General features: G+C 45.3%; 1 protein-coding gene across 3 annotated transcripts in view; it reads right to left on the reverse strand.

The window, feature by feature from the left end:
- Positions 1-997: 997 nt before the first annotated feature.
- The window catches only part of LOC147696974 (multidrug resistance-associated protein 1-like), a 547,338-nt gene continuing 530,125 nt past the window's right edge, over positions 998-18,210 (reverse strand). For 2 of the 3 annotated variants that reach the window (XM_086934056.1, XM_086934058.1), the window contains one exon: positions 998-1,421. In XM_086934056.1, the coding sequence (XP_086790182.1) occupies positions 1,289-1,421 (133 nt within the window). In that variant the 3' untranslated portion in view covers positions 998-1,288. Of the gene's footprint in view, positions 1,452-18,210 lie in introns of all 3 variants that reach the window. The other variant, XR_015299277.1, reaches the window with a different exon arrangement.

An 18,210-nucleotide genomic window follows, 5' to 3' on the forward strand; every position in this document is an offset into this window, starting at 1 on the left:
TCAGGGTGTAAAATACGGGAAGTAAGTTAGAATCCCACAGTTTTTTAAATGCAGGGCACCATGTCCACTGCCAGCATGCCAGAAATTCACTGAGTACTATTCATTAACACAAGGGTTTTATGGAGTAATGTGAACATAGATGATAAAGAAAATGTTCAAATCAGAGACTCTCATGGATGCCTCAATGTTACGAATTTAATGTTGGCCAACTGTTAGCAGTTACATCCATCTTTCCTGGCCACTTTTGTGAATGTGTAGTTTTTTTTTGTTTTTTTACGGAGTTTTATATATCGTGAACTTGACCCGGTATTGGGTATCAGAGCGCTTTACAGAGAACCAGTTGCATTACATGAGGACACATTCATTTTTTTTTTGTAAGGCACGGGGAGATTAAGTGATTTGCCCAGAATCACAGGATGTTCAACGTCATTGCCGAGACTCCAACCTGGTGCCCCATTCAAGGTCGACCACCCTAGACGTTAGTACCGATTGAAAAGGCTCCATTTCAGTTATAGCTGTGGCGCCGTTGCATTATTGTTTTAGAGGTGTTTGTCAAGCAACCATCAAACATCGTCACAAATGTGTCGGTTGAACACCTTTTAAATAAACGAAATTAGCTAGTAACTTGAGCCTAAACAATAGTACTCCCAAAGATAACACAAAGAAACTGCCAGAAAAGGAAAGAAATACTGAATTGATGATAACACAATTGAATGAAAACCGCCAAAATGGTGACCCCCCACCAGTTTCCTAAAGATAATCAAAGTAGGAGGAGAATTGTGCCTCCAATTATTTTAGCCTAATATGCAATTTAGATTTATTTCCGTTAAGTAACAAAAGAGCATAAAAATTTATATATTAGAAGGAACGCCTTAATCTTACCACTTTATCACAGTGTCAAAATGAGCACCAAAATAATTTGAATGGCGATCCCACCATTTTGCGTCATGATGCAAATATGTTAAGATCTTTTTGTAGGTATAACATATCACACATATGTTGTTTAAACTTTATTACTCGCTGGAGTGTTAAAAATAGAAATTTTCTAAAAACAGTGCACGTTTTTCAAACAGGACGTTTTCGTAGCTATTAAGACAAGAGGTATTTGGTGGCATTTTGTATATTTGTGCAATCCCCCTTGCCCTTATTTAGAGATGGCAGAAAATATCTGCCTCCTCGTTGGAATGCCTTAACCTCTTAGCAATAACATATTTTACCAAATATACACTTTGAAATATACATAGTTTAAAGTCAGTGCTTTTTTTACTGCAAGTTAGTGCATCTTCAGTTAATCAACTGTTAAGGCTGCATCTGGTCTTATTCCAGCTTCTGATACCATGTTGAAAAAAACGCCTTCCTGCTGGCATAGCTTTTGTGGTGTATCAAACTCAACAATCCTTCCTGAATCCAAAACAAGTACCCTGTAAAAATAAACACAAATGTACAGTAATCTGTTTTTCAGAAACATACATCCTAAATTCATAATTTTTGATCAATGATCAATTCGTGTGTATAATTTTAGAAGAAATAATATATCAACACTCGAACCATATTTTAAAAGAGTACTTTCACTGCAGAGGATATCGTAACATCTGGACAAATGCAATGCACTGTGTTTATTACCTTTGTTAAGCCAAAGTTGTTATCCTTCCTTGCTACATAATGCACACATTGCACCACCAAGATACATATACAATGCAAATTATGTCGCTCATGTGTATTTTGTGCATACTAAAGGTTATGCAACAACATCCATCACATTTGTATCCTTGAGTATTAGGCATTTATTGTAGGGGGAAATTATTATTTTGTGTTAGCAACCACTGGAAAATGTCTAGGTGATATGTCATTTAGACCATTGGTAGACAAATATCCAATGGATTCCATATTTAATCTTTACAATATGACAAGAAGCTCAGAGAATTATTTGGTACGTGTTGAATGTTATGTTTGTGGGGTATATTTAGAGCATGGAGTAGAAAGACCATGAATTTACGTAGTATTCAGGATTGACTACACAAGATTAGAGAAAGAGTACAAGAAAAGTTACATTCATTGCATAGCTAAGCATATACATGAAATCTGGTGGCTTGATGAAGTCTACACATTAATATACATGAGAAATGACTCTGTGCCAGGGATATTCAGATGGGCTGAAGAAGAAATTGCCTGGAAGATTTTCCACTCATTCTTAAACTGCAGAAGGGAGGGTTCTACTCTGACAGACAGGAGTAATTAATTCCTAAATCTGGGACCACACACAGACAAAGTTGGTGTATATGTTACTTTCCTTCTAACATTTCTTGGGTTCAGGATATAGCACCAACAGTCTAGGGATGGCAGATTCCAAACCTAAGAGCATGGCTTCCTTAGTGGTGCTGTCTTGAGAATGATGCAGTAGACCTTCAATACGATGTGTTCTTAAAGCAAAGGACATTCTTGAAATTCTAAGTTTGTGGTAACGTGGTTAAATGACCAGAAATCCTCCACACATTGCACTAACAATGTTCTACATCCATCCCAAAATCCCGTAATCAGGTACACCCCCTAAGACCAGCTTAATTCTGGAGTTCCTTCCTAACATTATTACTCAAAATTGTAAATTAGCATCTTAGGAACAGGAATTACTTACTCTATGTACAATTATCCACATCACAGATAGATCCATTGACAATCCTAAAGTTACTGGGAAATAAACTCCTATCCAAGTGTGTAAAATAACCAACATTCAGTCTTGTCTACGTCAGTTCAACACACTGAACTCCTACCGAACTTCCAAATTGAACTAAAACAGGAACCACCTCCACAATGTCAGTAATGTCTCCCATGGCCCGAATTCTCTTAAAGTACACCTACAAACCCACCCCACGACTGATGGACAAGACCGTTGTGAATCGCCACTCACCTTGAAATCTGCTCAATATTTCAAGTTCCAGTAAGCTTTCCGAAATGGCTCACCCATGTAATGTATGAGCCTGTCACTCATCACTAAACATCAAGCCACTAAAGTGTGCTTATGTACCTATGCATTGTCAAACTTTTTTAACATATCAGTTACCATCTGGACCTTTACTTCCTCATTGTAATGGAAACCTGGCTTAAATACACTTCTCAATATTTTTTTTACTTACACGAATCACACATCTACTTTACTGTCAAAGGCTGACAGAAAAAAATGAGGGTGGTATACCTATTATATACAAAACAGGCATTCCATACATTTGAAAACTGCAGATTAAGTCATCATAACCTTAAGACTCATTTCACCTTATCACATGTAGTGTCTTGTAAATTAGCGATGCTGGTACCCGTTTTTGGTTCCTGATGGACTCCGTAGAACTGTGATGTAAGTGTTCGGGTGTGATGAATAGAGTTCATGTTTGGAATGTTGAGTTGGCAGTTACACGCAGAGGAATGAAAACATGTAATGCCAAGCTCCATGTGTAGTGTATTCATTTATGATTACTCAGGTTGGGGAGAATGCTTCAACTGGTGACGAGATAGCCGACACGTAACGATCGTCACCTTTCTTTCAGAGAGTTTGCCATGGTCGACATCTGATATATGTGAAGTCAATAGCGCCACTCTAGCCAGTGTGACGTTTTTGAAGATAACAAAAATCTCACAGAGATGTTTACTAATCATTGGCCAGAAACCTGCTAGTAAGGCCATGAAAAACAGTATGGCACCACTACGCAACACTGAGCTTTAAATCTATAGTACGACAATGCTAAAGGCAGCGACAATCAGGTATGGAGAAGTGCCAAAGGCAGTGATGGCGAGAGCAAGGAAACGCTTAAAAATAAAAATGAAAACATTTCTAATGCAAATACTAAAGGCAGGAGAAAACAAATACAATGCAAAAGAGGTGAGAAGGATGAAGAACCTGTGCAAGAAACAAAACCGCTACTCACAGCTAAAGAAGAAGACAGCGCCTCATAGCCAGAGCTATGTTCGGGCTGGAATGTTCCCATGAGGCACAGGGTCAGACTGATTTGCATATGGCCATGTCTGCACTGGGGTGGCAGAGTGGGCTAGAGAACGGTGATGGATTAAACCCAGATCTGTTGACTGGTTGTGAGTGTTTGATTGGTTCAGATGCTCCGTCCATCACCACCCCCTTTTGTACCGCTTTGTTCGGCATAAGTTGGCAGGGTATGCTCAGACGTGAGTCCCTTGCTCAATTTGCCACTGGATTCAAGCAAGCCAGGCTGAAGACGGCTGAAATGCCAGACACCGGTCCTTGGAAGCTTGTTTCCGGTCCAGGAAAGGCATGTGTTGGTAGTTCGGGCTGGACTGTTTCCATGAGCACAGGGTCAGACTGATATGCATATGGCCATGTCTGAACTGGGGTGGCAGAGTGGGCTAAAGAACGGTGATGGATTAAACTCAGATCTGTTGACTAGGTGTGAGTGTTTGATTGGTTCAGATACACCGTCCATCACCACCCCCTTTTGTACCGCTTTGTTTGTCATAAGTTGGCAGGGTATGCTCAGACGTGAGTCCCTTGATCACTTTGCCACTGGATTCAAGCAAGCTGGGCTGAAGAAGGCTGAAATGCCAGAAACCAGTCCTCGGAAGCTTGTTTCCGGTCCAGGGAAGGCATGGCTTGGTAGATGGGGCTGGACTATTCCCATGAGGCACAGGGTCAGACTGATTTGCATATGGCCATGTCTGAACTGGGGTGGCAGAGTGGGCTTAAGAACGGTGATGGATTAAACCCAGATCTGTTGACTGGGTGTGAGTGTTTGATTGGTTCAGATGCTCCGTCCATCACTACCCCCTTTTGTATCACTTTGTTCGCCATAAGTCGGCAGGCTATGCTCAGACGTGAGTCCCTCGCTCACTTTGCCACTGGATTCAAGCAAGCCGGGCTGAAGACGGCTGAAATGCCAGAAACCAGTCCTCGGAAGCTTGTTTCCGGTCCAGGGAAGGCATGGCTTGGTAGTTCGGGCTGGACTGTTCCCATGAGGCACAGGGTCAGACTGATTTGCATATGGCCATGTCTGAACTGGGGTGGCAGAGTGGGCTAAAGAACGGTGATGGATTTAACCCAGATCTGTTGACTGGGTGTGAGAGTTTGATTGGTTCAGATACTCCGTCCATCACCACCCCCTTTTGTACCGCTTTGTTGGCCATAAGTTGGCAGGGTATGCTCAGACGTGAGTCCCTTGCTCACTTTGCCACTGGATTCAAGCAAGCCGGGCTGAAGACGGCTGAAATGCCAGAACCCGGTCCTCGGAAGCTTGTTTCCGGTCCAGGGAAGGCATGGCTTGGTAGTTCGGGCTGGACTGTTCCCATGAGGCACAGGGTCAGACTGATTTAAATATGGCCATATCTGAACTGGGGTGGCAGAGTGGGCTAAAGAACGGTGATGGATTAAACCCAGATCTGTTGACTGGGTGTGAGTGTTTGATTGGTTCAGATGCTCCGTCCATCACTACCCCCCTTTGTACCTCATAGCCAGAGCAGGCATAACGACCCAGGTTGTAGCAGGTGGTAGTGCATGGTGAAGGTGTTAGTAGAAGCGGGCAGCAGACACTACCAGACCGAGCTCCGCTCTCGACAGGTTATGATGCTGCTGCAATCCTAAAACCACTGCCTCCATATGATACTGCTAAAAAGCTAAATATTGGTGACAGATGAACGGCGTGGATAGAAGCGTTTGATGATTTCATCAATGCACTGGAAGAAACCGATAGCAAAAAGATTGTCAAATGCCTCAAAAATCTTGGCAGTGAATGAGTGAAACAGGTAATAAAGAAGCATTAAATCCAATGCCAAATGTCTATTATAAAATATATATTTTCAGTCAAGAATGACAGAAAACTGGTGAAACATTCATAAATTTTCTTGACAGACTTGATATACTCATCAAATACTATACATTTATTGAATTCAATGATAATGATGCTATAAATCTCAGAGTTATCGACGGATGTCTGTCAGATTCATTCAGATGCTGAGAGAAACCCTTAGTCTGGAGCGAGTTCCCATGGCTGGCATGGCTGATTGACAAGCTGCTGACATGAAGGCCAGAGGTGCCCAGAGTCAGTCAGTCATGAACATGAAAAGTAAGCAGAAACCTAAAGCTGATGGACACAAAGTGATGTCTTTAAAGAAAAAATAAACTGTGCTTTAGATGTGGATTTTCATTTCTGCACATAGGTAAATGTCTGCCTTTGGACAGGTATGCAAAGGCTGTGGGACGGAGAACCATTTTGTAATGGTTTGCAAAGTGAAGGGAAAGCTAAGTGAGTCACACCGAGAGAACAATAAGGATACCCAAAAGTTCCAGAAGCGACTATCTATGCACACCCACAAAGCCAAGTTGCAACAGCAGTTGAGACATATCAACACTAAACAAAGTTGACCGTCATATAAATCGTCGTGCAAGAGTACTTCAGTTTCATTTACAAGAGGCAGTGAGGAAGACGGATGTGCGATTTCGATGTTTACTTCAGAAAACCTTGCGCATGTCAGACCGACTGCATGCAAAGAAAAATTTGGGTCAAAGGAAAGTCGAAGAGTAAAATCATAAAAGTCATTCAAACATTGTATGAGAGTTACACTAAAAGTAAACTGTTGCTCCATAATGTTTATTAATGACAGTGATGAGTCGATAAATATTTATGCATGAGGAGCAATTCAATGAACTGTCTCCATTGCCCCGTCTCACACCATCAAAGATTAAAATGTATACATGGGCTGCATCAATGCAATTAGAGAGTCATGGTTCATTCGTTGCAATCATGAAACATAAAAAGACAAAATAACAAGCACCCATTTATGTACTTTAAGTAACTGCGAGAGGTGTCTGTTTACTCAGTTGCAATACTGCTGCTGATTTGGGACTCATATCTGTGAACTACAACATGAATGCTCGTCATGAAATAGTAAATCAGTTCCCATCATTGTTTCATGTATTAGGATAATATAGGACCATGCAAGTTCAACTTAATATCAATGAGGACATTAATCCTGGTGCTCAAAGACATAGACCAATTGCATTTAATCTCAAAGAAGCTGTTGGAAAGAGCTTGAGACATTAATAAAGCGTTATATCACTGAGCGATTTACTGGTTGAACTCCTTGGGTTATGCCCATAGTGGTAATGCGCAAAAAGGACAGTGAAGGAGCTACACGCATCTGTGTTGATATGCGTCAAGCCAACAAGGCATTTGAAAGAGAACAACTCCTAGGTCCGCACATTGCCAACATGATAACTCAGCTAAATGGAGCCAAACTCTTCTCTTGCTTTGATCTGAACAAGGGAAATCATCAATTGGAACTCAAAGAACATTGTAGGTAAATTATTACCTTCTCTATCCATATTGGTTTGTTCAGATATAAACATTTACATTCAGTAGGTTATCAGCTGCTGCTGAGCTTTTTCAAGATGTCATTCCACGTATCATACAACCTGCCATGAATGCTTTCAATTACAAGGATGACAAAATACCCAAAAGGAGCATAATAAAGCTCATTCAGTGTGTTGTTTACTTGCTGATGCAGGTTTAATTTTGAATGCTGAGAAATGAAAGTTTCACAAAACAAAACTCAAATTCTTTGCCCATATCTTTTCTAATTGGGGTATGATGCAGAATTCCAGTAAAGTACAAGCTTTGTCGGGGTGTGGCTTGGCCGAGGACAATGGCGGACGCGTGAGCTGAGAGCTCTGCATCGGCCCGTTCTTTTATCCTCTAGAGCTCTGTAGCCGGGGTCAACCTGCATATCCACGGAGTCCTCGTGGGACACAGGTGTGCCGAGGTGCATGCCCAGGCGAGGAAAGAGGGCTGCGGGCGCCGACGCCTGGGAGCTAAGCCTGCAGTGTGCAGTGAGGGGCGGAGGCCGCAACAATTGGGGCAGAGACAGCATCTGCAAGCACGGGAGCTGCTTCGGATGTGGAGCCAACCCCTAGGAAGAACGATACGGCTGCCCCTTGGACCCATGTATTAACATGAAGAGTGGGGACGGAAGAGGTGGCCAGAGGCCCCCGAGGCCGGGCCTGGTGCAGGAAGAAGTGGTTGGAGGCAAGCCCCGGTCGAGGCTGGAGTTCGCCAGGTGGATCCCTCTCTACCATTGGTAGATGAAGTCAGGAGCGCAGCGGTGAGAGAGCGTGGGTGGCACCTCACGGGGGGACTGTGCTGGTGTGCTTCGCCGATCCCGGGCGGCCCCTCTGGCTCATGCTATCGGCCGAGGTGTGGGCGGCTGTGCTCAGGTCTCCGCCCGGAGGCTGCCAGATGCAGCTTGAGGTGCGGGGCTTGTTAGATGTGGGTGGGACCCAAACAGACTAGCCTGGAAGCCCGAGGTGAGGACTGCCTTGTTGAGGAACGATCCTTCGCTGGCCTTTGTTTGCAGGGCGCTCTGTATTCCGCCAGTAGTGCTGGAAAGTGGTCCTTCAACTGCGCTAGTAGGGACCGGGCATAATGGGCATGCCCAGGGGTCGCAAGGCCGGGGCCCTCCAGCAGGACCCGGAGGATAGTGCAAAGGAACAGTTGCATCCTCCTCCGGATGACCCAGTACAGCAGCAGTTCAGCAAAATATTGGAGGCTATAGCGGATACAAAAGCTACTCTACATCAGGATATCAGCACTGTTGCGGTGGGACTCGGCCTGCTGCAGGAGGAGCACAAGAAGCTGTCGGACAGGGTCAAGGAGACGGAGTCTACCATCGGGGAACTGGCACCGGGCCACAAGGCATTGGGGCAACAGATGGGGGGTCCTCACGGATAGGGAGAGCTGGTTGGAGCGCTGAGCGGAAGATGTTAAGGGCGCAACAGAAGGAATAACATCAGAATCCTGGGCTTGCAGGAGAGGACGGATGGCGATGACACAGTATCATTTCTGGAGGGCTAGCTCAGGAGTACAATGGCGCCGGAGGGCCTATCCTCCTTCTACACACTGGAGAGGGCTCATTGAGTGCCAGCTAAGCCTTTGGCTCCTGGGAGGCCCCGCGTCTAGTGGTGGCCCGTCTGCTCCACTTCCGAGGCAGGGACCTCCTCCTGCAAAGGGCCCGAGCGGATGGCCCCTTCACTGTTGACAGCAGTAGGGTCTCTCTCTTCCCAGACTACACGCTGGAGGTGCAGCAGAAGTGGGCCTCCTACTTAGAGGTCAAGAGGGCACTGAGAGATGAGGGCCTCCAGTACTCGCTGAAGTTCCCGGCCCGACTGCGCATCATGTTGGAAGGGCGCACCTATTATTTTGACAACCCTAAGGATGCATGGGACTGGCTGGATACCTATAAACGTGAGACTCCTCGAGATAGGAGTGCTGGTGTCCCCGAATGGAAGGCAGTGGAGCACGGGAAACACCGAGGTGTCGACCTTGTAGGGGGATGTCAAAGAAACCAACTTCATCACAGACGGAGAGAGCGGAGGCATTGCAGGCTGTGGCGGAACTCATGCGGAGTCAGAGTCCTGCCCTGGAGGCGGTGGCCGGCTCCTCATGAGAGACAGATGGCACCGGAATGGACACTTCCCTCAGCGACAGTGTGAAGCTCCCAGTGGTGATGCCCAATACCGCTGATGACATTTTTTGATGCATTTGATTGGCTTAGGTGATTGGGTCTCTTAGTGGGCTGCTGATCGATGTTGGCTAGTTCTAGACCCATGTTGATTCGTTACTCCTTGGGCTGATGCACTCCCATCCTGTGCTAATTCTGTTGGGCTCACCGTGGTTGAGAGCTGTACTAGGTTAAGGCCTCACTTAGTATTGTTAGTTTCACATGATATTTGGGCGGCCGACCGTTGTCGGACTGCCCTGGGGTTGGAGAGTTGACGACCATACGGGTCTTTTGGTTGGTTATTTGGTCTTTTATGTTTGTAGAGAAGTGGGAGGCCACAAGATAAGTGAAGGGGTTGAGGGGGGGCTCCCCTTCTCAGTGTTGCTTACCGATATTAAGTGGGAATGGCAGGGACTCAAAGTGTAATAAGTTTTCCAACGTGGAATATTGGGGGGATGGGGTATATTGCAAAGCTCCATAACATTTAATCGTATCTGCGATGCATGGACATCAATATAGCTTTCCTGCAGTTAACCCACTTGAGAAGTGGGGAGACTTGGAGGTTGAAACATTTACACACCTAACCAGGATCAGGTAGGCTTCTTGGATTCTTTCTCGGCTGTATTGGCAGATAGCTTGAGGGGTAACTTGGTTCTTGGGGGGACTTTAACTGTGTGGCGGACATTGTTGCAGACCGGTCACATCCTCGCTTAATGGGGTCTCAGTCACGCCATACAGCTCTTGGGTTTAGTGCGTGGATCACACACTGGGGATATGAAGACATGTGGCGGCTACAGCACAAGAGCCACCAGAAGTTCACCTTCTTCTCCGCGGTACATCAAGTGCACACTCGACTAGATCTGTTTTTGTGTTCCCCTGCCTTTAATAGTACTATTAAACACACTGAATACCTTGGATGTACCCTGTCGGATCACAGTCCGTTGGTAATGACTCATCAACCCCTGGGTTGATGCCCCCCGATTCCCACTTGGAGGCTGAACCCAGCCTTACTTGAAGATGATTCTTTCGGCACGTTACTGCACACACTTTTAGAATAATATTTCCTCACTAACACCAACACTGCTTCCTCTGTACAGATTTAATGGGAGGCGTTCAAGGTGGTAGTGTGGCGTCACTGCATGGGGCAGGCAGCGGGAGCCTATAGAGAATTGGCCGGGAACTACTGGACCGGGAAGGTAGCATCCGCAGCTTAGGTAACGCTAAGGGGTCTGAGGACGCACCCCGGGTCGCATTGCAGGAAGCGAGAGTGAAATATAATGAAGCAATTAGGCGGCTACTCTGTTATAATCACAGGGATAACTTGGAGAGGGTGCAGAGAGAGGAAGGTAAGGTGGGCTGACTATTGACGCGGTTAATTAAGCCAGAACTAGGGGGATCCCCCATTTCATAAATTGGCTTAGACACCGGGGAGGTGGTGTGTGACCTAGATGCGATCAACAATGCCTTCCTGGCATTCTATGAACAACTATATGTGGCCCGACTATGGCCCCCCGATCGGTGGTAAGGGAGTTCCTGGAGCCTCTACCCCTGCTTCAGTTAGAGGAGGACGACCTGAGGGAACCTATAACCCTGCAGGAGATTAACGCCGCCATCTATGCGTTGACGCTTGGCAAGACCCCGGGGTCGGATGGCCTCCTGGCCAAATTCTACCAACGCTTCACTGGCTTGCTTGTGCCGCACATGGTTCGGCTGTATGCAGACTCTTTTGAAGCTGGGGAGTTACCTAGTTCCACGCGAGCAGCCTTGGTGATCCCCCTTCTGAAATCTAAGATGCTAGGAGCGGGGGTTAAGGAGTATAGGCCCCTTTCCATGCTCAACATGGATTTTAAGATCTTCAGTAAAGTGCTGGCCGGTAGGTTTATTCCGCACATGAAGACGCTAATACACTCTGATCAGAATGGGTTTATCCCACCCCGTAACATGCCATACAATTTGGGCAGGCTCTACTTGGTTCTCTACCACGCTGAGTCCCCGTCCAAAACACAGGTCGCAGTGCTCTTTGTTGACCTGGAAAAAGCTTTTGACACGGTGGGGTGGGACTACCTGTTCGATGATGTGCTTGGGTTTGGGAGAAGCTTGGGTGCAGTGGATGCGGCTTCAGTACGCAGCGCCTACTGCAAAGTTTAGAAAGGCCAGAACAATTTCTAGAGAGTATAAGGTCTCCTGGGGTACCAGACAGGGGTGTCCCCTTTCTCCTCTCCTATTCGACTTGGCAATTGAACCCCTCGCCAGGGAGGCAACGGGATTGCACTGGATGTCAGAGGGCGGACACACCAGGTTTCAATATATGTGGACGACCTCCTCTTATATCTGTCGGACGCAGTGGAGGGCACCTCCACGGCTCTAAGTATTTTGGACGACTTCGCAGGCCTTTCAGGATTACGGGTCAAGAAAGCAAAGACTTATCTGTTCTCAATTGCGGGCCCCATCCCTAGGCCAGACAAGTTGAGGGTTGGCATACTGTGGGCCCAGAATTCGTTTAAGTACCTGGGCATGAATGTATTCCATTTGCTCGATGACTTAAAGGAGGGCAATCTGGGCAGAGCGCTGCGCTGGTTACGTATGTGTGTCCACTTTTGGCGTACGTTGCAATTGCCTGTGATATCCTGGGTCTCTCTGTCTAAAATGGTCATGCTCCCGCGCTTCTTGTACTTCTTTGTCAACCTGCCTGTACTCATGCCCAGCAGTTGGTTTTGCCCCTAAACACCTTGCTACGGGACCTGGTGTGGGGAGAAGGGCACCTTAGGGTGTCTCTTACAAGGTTGCAATGCTCCCCATCTGAAGGAGGCCTGGGAGTACCAAATTCTGAACATTATATGTTGGCTGGTCAATTGCAATGGCTGGCACAATGGATGGAGGGTGTAAATGAGGATGGCACGTTCTTGTTATATCCAGATTATCTCCCTAGCTTAATAGTGACGAAATTGCTGATACCATTGACACCCACCCCTTACTTCTCCTTGCTGTAGCGCACTGCCTTCCAGGCCTGGAGGCGATGTCAAGGCAGAGACCGGCGTCTAGTTAAGTACACCCCTATGTTGCCCCTTGTGGGCTTGCCACAAGGTGATCTGCAGCAGTTTTCACGCTTTCTGGACAAATCCCTGCCCCCGTTTGACAGACTTCGGGAAGACTGTGGTTTACCCCGGGTCAGTTCCTGTGCTACGAGGCTTTGGTGCGTACGTTTGTCCAGCTGTGGAATGAGGGGAGAAACGAACCGGAGCCCTATTCTGCATGCCCTGTTCACGCTTGGGACGGCGGGGCATCTAGTGAAGTGGTTTTATGTGCCCCTGCAATCAACGTCCATACGTCCCTTCGACAGGCTTTGGGCAAAGTGGGACAGGATTGGAGACAGGGCCCTCACGGATGCAGGATGGCAGAGGGTTTTGCAGTATCCTTAGAAGGCCTCTCACAATACACGTCTCAAATACATACAGTTCCACTGCACACACATGGCTTACATGACACCTCACCACCTGAATATAACTTATGGGGGGGAGATCCATGGCTGCCCCCGGTGCTTATACCCTGATGCGGATTTCGGCCACATGACATGGGATTGTCCGGGCCTGTGACTTTTTTGGGGGGCGGTGCTCAGTAAACTTGCTGCTGTGCTGGGCAGAGAGCTGCCTTTCATGGTGTAGACGTGCCTTCTGGGTCTCTTCCCCAGGCCACCAAAGCGTAAAGTTGGGAACAGGCTACTGGATCTCAATCTGGGTTTGGCGAACGTCGCATAGTGATGGAATGGAAATCCCAGAGGGGTCCAGCGATTGAGACCTGGAGCAGGGACGTCATCATGGGGGCTGGAGCAGAAGGCAGGGCCCTCAGCTGGGTGGAATCTAAGGGCATGAGAAAGCATTTGGTTGCTGGCCAATGGAGGGAGGTGATGGCGGGGCCAGCTTCCGGAGGGAAAGGGTTTGGACTCCGGGCAGGGGCCTTGCCCTGAGGACTCCTAGACTTCGATTCCCACTGCTTCTATTGGATAGTGCTGGGAGCTGGTCTGTATATAATCGATCATTGTAGTGGGGGTTGTACCCTAATAATTTACTGTCACGGTGGGGCGGTACAGACTATATTGGGAAGCCCCCTTCCCCCATCCCCCTGCATTCCTGGCCTTCCCTTGGGAAATTACACTATGCTATACCTCCCCTCCACGCAAGTTATAAATGCTGTGAAAAGCTTCACCCCTCTGCACAAGTCCCTTTTGTTTCATTATTGTTTACTTTGAATTGGTTTAGCATCAGTTTTTTTTCTTTTTTTATCCCGGTTGTTGTTAAACAAATGAAGTAACATTTCGGCACTTACAAATTTCATACGTATATCCTGACTCGTGGGTGGACACTCTCATATGTCAATTATTGAGAACAAACTCTGGTGAAACACGTACTAGGAACATGGACAGAACCTTTAAGTGGCAGCCACGTGTTTGATATTGGCTGGCAAGATGCTCTATGTGGTTATGGACAGTATGGTATCAGCTTCTATTATTATTGGGTTTGACTTAAGGGTGTTGTGTGGTGTGTCTTAGCCATGCCCTAACATGGCCACTGCGTAAATTGATTGTAATATTGTTGTGGTACCATTAATGTTATGCATGTAGAACATTTAAACATGCCAATAAAAAATACTTTAAAAAAAAGAACAAGCTTTGTCATCCACCAATTCCCCCACAAGAGCTTACTATGTTATGTTAATTCTTTGGCATGGCCAGTTACTGTTCCAGATACATATGTGACTTTGTTCATTTTACTGGTCACACAAATGTGAACTAAGTTTTAAGGCAATCAAGCCTGCAATTGAGAATGCCACTGAATTGGCCAATTTTGATCCAAAGCTTCATACAGAGGTTGTTGTTGATGCAAGTATGGTCGGGTTGGGCGCAAGCCTTGCTCAGCACAGTGGCCCGCAAAAGCTCAAAGGCATATTGTGGTATATGCAAGCAGACGTTTGTCACAAACTGAACATGCCTATTCACAACCTAAGAAAGTTTAGCAGTGATGTGGCTTGTGAAAAGGTTCACGTATTCTTATATGGATAACCTTTCACTCAACAGATCATGAACCATTGCTTACTATCTTTGGCAACCTTAAAGTCAAGATGCCTTCTAGAATTGAACGTTGGTGCTTGTGACTACACGAATCGGACTACACTAATTATGTACCGACCAGGTAAAGATCAAATCTCTGCTGACTACTTTTTCATGATTGCCAGTACATTGTCATGGTACCCATTCGAAAGTGGCTGAAACCTACATAAACTTCATCGTAATGCCCAGTACACCTGACGCTTTTTCATTGGAACAATTCACTACTCCAACAAGCAAAGATAGTAACCTGTTGATACTTGAAGACATTATTGCACATCAATCCTGGAAACAGCACATTCGACCTTTCACATGTGACAGCAAATATCTGAAGTTCAAAATGTGAAAGAAGAACTGTCCGTTACTCCAGAAGGTATTATCTTAGGAGGTTTGAGAATTGTCTTACAGGAGAGTCTACGACAAAAAGTAAATGAAGTGGCTAATGAAGAACATCATTGGACTGTTGCCACTAAACTAGCTTTGTGAATTCAAGTTTGGCTTCCTCATTTTGAAGAGAGTGTTGTAAAAGAGTTGAAGGCCTATCATTTCTGAAATTGCTTCTCTTCCACACCAACTCAAAATATCTTGAACATGTCGGATTTAGCAAAACATGTATGGGAGAGAATCACTGTTAATTTCTTTGGTTCTCTTGTCAATGGAAATCACCTGATGGAGGTTCTCGATGAATACTCCAGTTTTCCATTGGTAGAAGATCTCTCATGACCACTCAAGAAAGAGTCATCAAGAGGTTATATGATGTTTTTGCAATATGGGCTGTTCCTTGAATTCTAAAGTCTGACAATGGCCCACCTTTCAATAGTTGAGGATTCAGAGACTTGCTTAATCATCTCAATCTGAAGCATCAGAAAAGCACAACTTTTTGGCCACAAGAAAATGGCCTTGTTGAACGCTTTATGAGCACACTTAAAAAGACCATCCAGCGTGCTACATTGGTAAAGCTTGATCTGAAGCCCACTCTCCATGCTGCTCCTCGAGTTTACCGGCTAACTCCTAATTTAACGAAAGTCCTGCCACCCTGATGTTCAGGAGAGCTATGACAACCAAGTTACTACAATGGCCCAACAGAAGATCTACAACAGATAGTGAACTTTGTTGAACAGACTTGTGCCATAAGCAAAAGATGAAAGTATATGCTGACAAGTGTTGAAATGCCCAGAACTATACTTTCAATTAAGGAGATCACATATTGGTGCTTCAACAGAGAAAATGCTAATCTTATACTTCCTTTGATGCTGAACCTGTCAAAGCTGAGACTAGTAAAGGACACATCGTAACAGCTCACAGACCTTGAAAGTCCATGTCGCAAGATTCTTCTCACTTTAGGCATCTGCCTCATCATTCGCCACTTCCTGATTTCAAATATGAGACTCGTTTGATAGAGACTGTAGAGGGCCCTTGATTGCATACGTCCCTACATCACAGTAAAGGACGCTTCTCTTCTCTCATCCACACTTCAGAAAACACGATCTGGGCATTTGGCCTGAGATCGATTTGACCTACCCAGTGGCTAGGCACTGTGCCAAAATCCATGTGATCCAAATGTCCTATTTTGTGATTGATACTATACCCAATTCAATGAGAGGGGGGGACAGGGTAAAAGCCCTACGATGACTGTAAAGTATATATATATCGTCAACTTAGATTAAAAATTCAGTAATGGATTGAATATGGAAGAGGATTTACACAATCTTTTTATAAAAAACAAAAGGCAGAATATAACCTGCATAACTTTGGGCCATTCTTCGGATATTTCCAACTTCTTACTAAACCTTCTATTCGGGGTTCCTTAGAAGTTTTGTTCCCGTTGCTTTGTTTATTAATTGTTCGATTTATATCACATGACTTAGTTCAATATAAATTGGTGTAAGACATGCTTGAAAAAAATGTGAAGTAACATATATCAGACAGGTCCTGTTTAAGAATTATAACATAAGATACTGTGTCAAGACACCAATTTGGTCAGCGATATAAAAATCTGCCAAAGTGCGAGAGGCATAGACTAGGACATTGTTACGTGTGAAAGGGGTATACACAAGTTGGCCACTGAAAATATTGATGTTTATATGATATATGCAAACCGATGTTTCTTTAAAGTATAAAGATTACAGGAATGCAATATATATATATATATATATATATAAATATTCCGTCTCCTTTCCCCGTAGGGCATTCCTCGCTCACTCCCGGAGTCAAAATAGAGAAATCCAAATCCACACCATTCATGTAAGCAGTTTTGTGAGCAAGGTCTCTGCAGATACCGGAACGCGTAGAGTTGGTGCTGCTGGCTTGGCTGTTATCAATAAAACATCTTGAACTACATTAATGGTGTGGATTTCGCGAGGAATGCCCTACGGGGAAAGGAGACGGAATTCATTTACAACGAGGCTCTGCCGTACCTCAGACGCACCTCCATAGAGCGCCCAGGGGCTTGAAAGTGGGCCGTGTTGGAAAGTATATATGTATATGTATATGTATGTATATATATATATATATATATATGTATATATATATATATATATATATATATATATATATATATATATATATATATATATATATATATATATATATATATATATATATATATATATATATTGTAGGAAGGTGGCTACCTGACTATGGTTACCCCAGATTTTTTGCCTTGTGTTTAGCTGGTTTTCGACTTAGTTGGCCTGGTTCCCTGCTAATCAGGGCCCCAGGCTATCTGCTCTCTCTGTAAAATGGATTCCATGTACCCTAGGTGCATAACTAGATTGGCTTGGGTCACCTTATCAGCCCCTGTACAGAGCACTATAGGTGCCCAGGGCATAGGTGCATCCAAGGCCTACCAGGGGCTGCAGCATATCTTTTGCCACCCCTGGCTGGCTATCTAAAATTGACACAACTGGCTGATCACTCAGCTGGGGCAAGGTGGTGTAATCACCCCTTGCTTAGATATAGTATGCCTATATCTAAACCTATCTGGACACATATAAACCTGTGAGCCACTCCTATGGCAGGCCTTAACAATCCTGAAGGCAGAGTGCGTGGTTTAATGTGAGATGGTGCTCTAGCATGAGCTGAGCCTGTCTGCAGCTGTCGGGACCAATTCCCTTAGCTGTTCCGGGATAATGCCAAACCATATACTATTAAGTGCATTATAATCCTCGCGGTTATATGTCAACTTTGGTTTGGCTTTATCAAAACATGTCGTGTAAGGTGTCATACGATTTGGAATACTACCCCCTCGCCAGTCCTGGCGACGGGGGTAGCATTCCACCCCTCCAGAGGGGACGACATGTTACTTTTGCTAAAACGCGGTTGATTTTTAAAAGAGCCTCAGATCCACAAAATGGATGCTTCTGCCACAGACACATGTCTGACCTCCTGCTGCTGACCGAAACTCAGCAGAGGAGGCCTGGACAAAGGATTTCCTGTCACAGGGAGGTGTGACACCACCCCAGACAGGAGATAGTGGATTGTAGCAGGGAGGTTTGAATGAAACCAGACAGTGCCTGGGGAGCACAAGGCTTCCCCTTGCATAATCCGGTCAAACCGGTTCTGGGGCAGCCCAGCCCCAGCTCCAGTGAGACCTGGACAAAGGA

The sequence above is a fragment of the Lissotriton vulgaris genome, chromosome 8 (assembly GCF_964263255.1).
Source record: "Lissotriton vulgaris chromosome 8, aLisVul1.2, whole genome shotgun sequence".
NCBI classification, from domain to species: domain Eukaryota; kingdom Metazoa; phylum Chordata; class Amphibia; order Caudata; family Salamandridae; genus Lissotriton; species Lissotriton vulgaris.